This window comes from Austrofundulus limnaeus, unplaced genomic scaffold (assembly GCF_001266775.1).
Source record: "Austrofundulus limnaeus strain Quisiro unplaced genomic scaffold, Austrofundulus_limnaeus-1.0 Scaffold108, whole genome shotgun sequence".
In the NCBI taxonomy this organism is placed as follows: domain Eukaryota; kingdom Metazoa; phylum Chordata; class Actinopteri; order Cyprinodontiformes; family Rivulidae; genus Austrofundulus; species Austrofundulus limnaeus.
The window spans coordinates 1,574,153-1,578,434 of NW_013952510.1; the positions used below are offsets into that span (position 1 = coordinate 1,574,153).

Here is a 4,282-nt window from a genome sequence, read left to right on the forward strand (position 1 = left end):
TTTAGCTTTAAAGGGGGGTATTATGTATTTTCCAGTCATGTAGTTCAATTCTATACCCCAGTCAAGTAACTATGTTACCTTTGGTTATAAAAATTCTGTAAATATCAAAAATAAATTTGATTTAGCATCGAAACTCCTTAAAATTGGCCTCTGTCTCACTAAGTACCTACCGTTTCGCACACTCCCACTTCAGCACGTTTTTTCAAACAAACCTTCGGTGGAGGGGTGCTCTGTGTAAATAGGTGCTTTGGATAAATAGGTGGTGTTTTGTACCAGCAAGAGCTCCACATGGCTACAACAGGAGATTCAAGGATTTTTCAAACATGCATGAATGAGTCAAAGCAGCACTCCGGCTATGTGTTTACATGATATAAAGCTAAAAAAAGCTTTTGCATAATACTCTGTCCTCCCTTTCACTAGGACTGTGCACTCAAAAAAATGAGCTATATAACAAAATGTGTTAAATTGATGTTTATTTTACATTTTTTTCTCCACTTGGCACCCCATATGTGCATGACTCGGCCTGATGCGCCCACCTTGCACACGGCGGCCTGAATGATGGCATCGAAGCCGCCCTCCGGAGCGTCGCGGTTCCTGGACACCATCTGCTTCTTCACCTCCTCCGTGAAGCGAGCCACCTCCTCCGTCAAAGACAGAACRTGTTTGTAGCCGAACTGAGGCAGACAGGTGGTATTTATACTGYGGATGGAGCAGAAGTCAACAGTTCACATAAATGTCTGGYAATTTTGTAGCRTCTCAGTCATTTTGTGAAAAKAGCAGATGAAAAGCCCTCTGACAATTACTGGGTTCAGAGCGATGTGATGAAGCAAAAGGGCCTCTGCCAGGACGCTAACATCACTACAGTATTTAAGCACAGCTGCAGTTTATTGCTCACATATGAAGGATTCAAAAGGGATTATATTAATTATATGGTTGTTGTGCATATTTTCTGTTAACCCTGCATATTACGCAACTATCTTCTGTCGTGTAAGGACTGAGTTAATTTCATCAAGCTAACACGCTGAAACTCTTGGCTCTGTTATCTTTTATTCAAACATTCCTCTCATGTCAGAACTGTGTGCACGCAGAAAGTAAACTTTCCCCACGAGACATTAAAACAACAAATCAATCGCAGACGAGTTGGAGTTGGAGTTACGGCGCAGCTTTTCGACTCTCTYATTCGCTGAGCAAATGACCTGCAGCTGATTCAGAGCAGCTGACCGAGCGCTTATTGGAGCCTCGGTGAGCTTTTAACAACCACCCCCGATGTTGTTTGCCTTATTTCTGCACGGTGATTAAAGATGTCCTCATGAAAAGAAATGACATCATCGTGCATGTTGACGCCACTTTCCACACGCAGACATAAACAAATCTCAGAGTCCACACTGACGGGTATGAGAGTCTCTGTTCAGAGATGCAGAAAGTCGAGTAAGAAGAATTTAAAACCTGCTAGTGCCCGATGTCTTCAAGAAAGAGCTCAACTGATCTGTTAGCATTCAGAGTGTGTGTGCAGGAGTGATAAAAAGTGTTACTAGTGGAGGTATGTGCACAGCTTTACCTGTAGCAGGGGTTTTTCACCGCCTCCTCAGGTGAGATGTACATGTACGGCGACAGCGGCTTGTCCACAAACGCCCCAAAGCCCATCCGCAGGTTGCTGGTTGTGCGGCTCATGGCTTCAGCCAGGCCCTTGCCGAGCGTCCTCAAGCGAAACAGGTCATCGTTCATGGAGTACGAGAGGTCCATGAGGTAGTAAAGATCAACGGGGTAGTCTTCCACCTGACGCACCTTCACCGTGAAGCGCTTGGAGTCATCTGGGGAAGGAGACTTGGCTTCATTTCACTGATAGAGAACATCACATTGTTTGCATTGTTCCTGTTTGGTGTAAAACGTCTTCTCCAGCGGGACCCACCTGGCCTGAGGGTGATCTGTAGTCTTTGGGGTTTTATCTGAGTAACATCTTGGGTTGCGCCCGCTGCCTTGTTGCTGAGAGGACGGTCCTCCAGCACCTGCAGTTTGCTGGACGGTGACTCYAGAGCTGATGCAGAACACCCCGCTGCCAGGAGGTTTTTCTTCAGATCACAGCGAGACACGCCGGAAACTCCATGACCAAAGTCCTGATAAGACAACGATGAGGTAAAYAGACGAATATATTTAGGGTTTAGGTGTAATAAAAGTATCCATGAACGTTTAAATGAGAGAAATTCAATCTCCGCAAAAATGCAATGTGAATGTAAAACAGTAGGKGTGCACCRATTCCAGTTTTCTTGCYGGTCTCCGGTCTTTACAAARTCTGACCTGCCAATTCCGATTTTAGCCGTTRCAGATTTTTTAAATAGCTGAMACAGTTGTAAAGTCACAATACAACTTCAATGTTCAAATGTTATTTTACTGAATTACTTTGAAYAATACCCTTGAAACAACACAAACTTGTTTAAACTGGATATCAGGTAGTGCTCACACCAGAGCTGAAGAGGACTGTGGCTGTTTTTCAGAACGATCTTCTCTGCCGATCTTATCTAAGGATCGGCCGATCTCCGATCTCTCAAAAGTAAGGAAATCGGTGCCGATAGCATCACTAGCTTGAAGTTAAAAAGARCAAAACACTACCTGCTAAAAGAATCAAAATGCCAACTAAAAGTAAAAAGTAGATAGCTAAAAGCTAAATGTAGCAAAATTCTAGTTAAAAGTAATGAGCAAATTAAATTCTAACGGTCGCAAATGACTAACTATAAGCTAAATATAGAAAATGCTACCTAAAACCCAAAAGTAAAAATAAATAAAAACTAAATAAAAGATAAAAGCAGCAAAATTATAAGTGGCAAAAGACTGGCTGAAGTCTAAAAGTCACAGAAMAGTAGCTGAAAGCTAATAGTAGCATAGGAGGACAAAAACAGAGCAAGTGGGCTGTAGCAGATTTCAAAGAGAACTACATTTTTGAAAGAATTTTTTAGAGCAAACACATCCTGCTTTTAAATCTTTTTTCTTCACATTTAAGTTGGGGWCTACAGTAGAACTGCAATGCTTTGGTCTGARTTCCTCATTATTGTAACTCAACAAGCCCCTCTTTCTCCTCTGAGGTTGTCTCAGATCAACTCGKGTTGAGGCTGTCTCTTTAAATCCAAACAAGGTGTTTTACACAAACCACCCCACCTCCTCCAGCATCCAGAGCGATCAGTTGTAGTCTGAAAGAGGGGTTTACGTCTATCTCGCAAATCTTGCAATGCAGAAACATTTTATTTACTGATTAATTAAAAGATGTCAACAAGGGAAGACTTGTCCCATTTTAAATGTTGGAGCCAGAGTCTGACCCAGAGCCAGAGGAGAATGAAGACAGCAAAATTCGTGTTGGTTAGTCCAGACCTTATTTGTCTGTACCATCACAAATACTGTAATAGTTCAGAAAACGTCATAAAATTTAAAAAAAACTGAATAAGTTGAAAACTATGACACAAACAGAAGGTCCTCAGCACCAGGAGAGTCTAAACTCAACTTTTCTGCACTCCTAGAAAAGTTCACAACAAAATGTATTTAACAGTAAAAGTTTAAAAGTAAATTTAGCATATGTCCCCTTTAATGTTTCTCTATGATAAAAAGCTTTGTAAGATTAAATATCTTGAAAATTATAAAAGTAAAAAAAAAAACTAAAACTGACAGCCTCCATCTCCTGAAGGAGAGGGATGTTTGATATGACAGCTTGTTGCCTATAACCTGGTGAGTTTAAAGACCCACTAGACGTGAGATCTTCCACACCGGATGATTTCTGGCCGATCACGAGGTCTGTACCAGCCTGGCCAGTGAAAYGTTACCCCTAAGCAGTAAAGCGGAAAAGGGCGCCCACCTCCTGGAAGCACCACGCACAGCTGGGGTGCACGGCCAGACACTGCTTACATGTGCTGGCTCCCCTGGAGGTGCACAGGTTTGAGCCTGAAACAGCACAAAGAAGAAGAATTAGTCCTCCAGAACCTGGAATCATCAGYTACTTTTCAACAAAGAAAACACAGTGATCCGAACCAGACCTGATCTGACTGAATCAACCAAACTTTATGGATAGACAATAAATGCTGAGCATTTATTGGCTGAAAAGCATTTTAAAAACATTAAACATGTAAAGTTTGAACATCTAGATTTTATTCTCTAAACATGTTTTCTATAAACTTAAATGTAAAGCCTTACATAAATCTGAACATATAACTTTTATTATAGTTGCACTGAACAGGATTATATTTATTGAATTTGCATTAGTTTGTCTGTAAAGTGTACTGACAAATATACAGTATATATA

General features: G+C 41.3%; 1 protein-coding gene across 1 annotated transcript in view; it reads right to left on the reverse strand.

Annotated features, from left to right (window-relative positions):
• Nucleotides 1-4,282, reverse strand: part of LOC106521427 (integrin beta-3) — a gene marked incomplete at its 3' end in the record, with an annotated part of 6,523 nt that overhangs the window by 1,648 nt on the left and 593 nt on the right. The window contains 4 exon segments of the mRNA XM_014013987.1: nt 537-699; nt 1,559-1,811; nt 1,910-2,114; nt 3,839-3,924. Coding sequence (XP_013869441.1) covers nt 537-699; nt 1,559-1,811; nt 1,910-2,114; nt 3,839-3,924 — 707 coding nt within the window.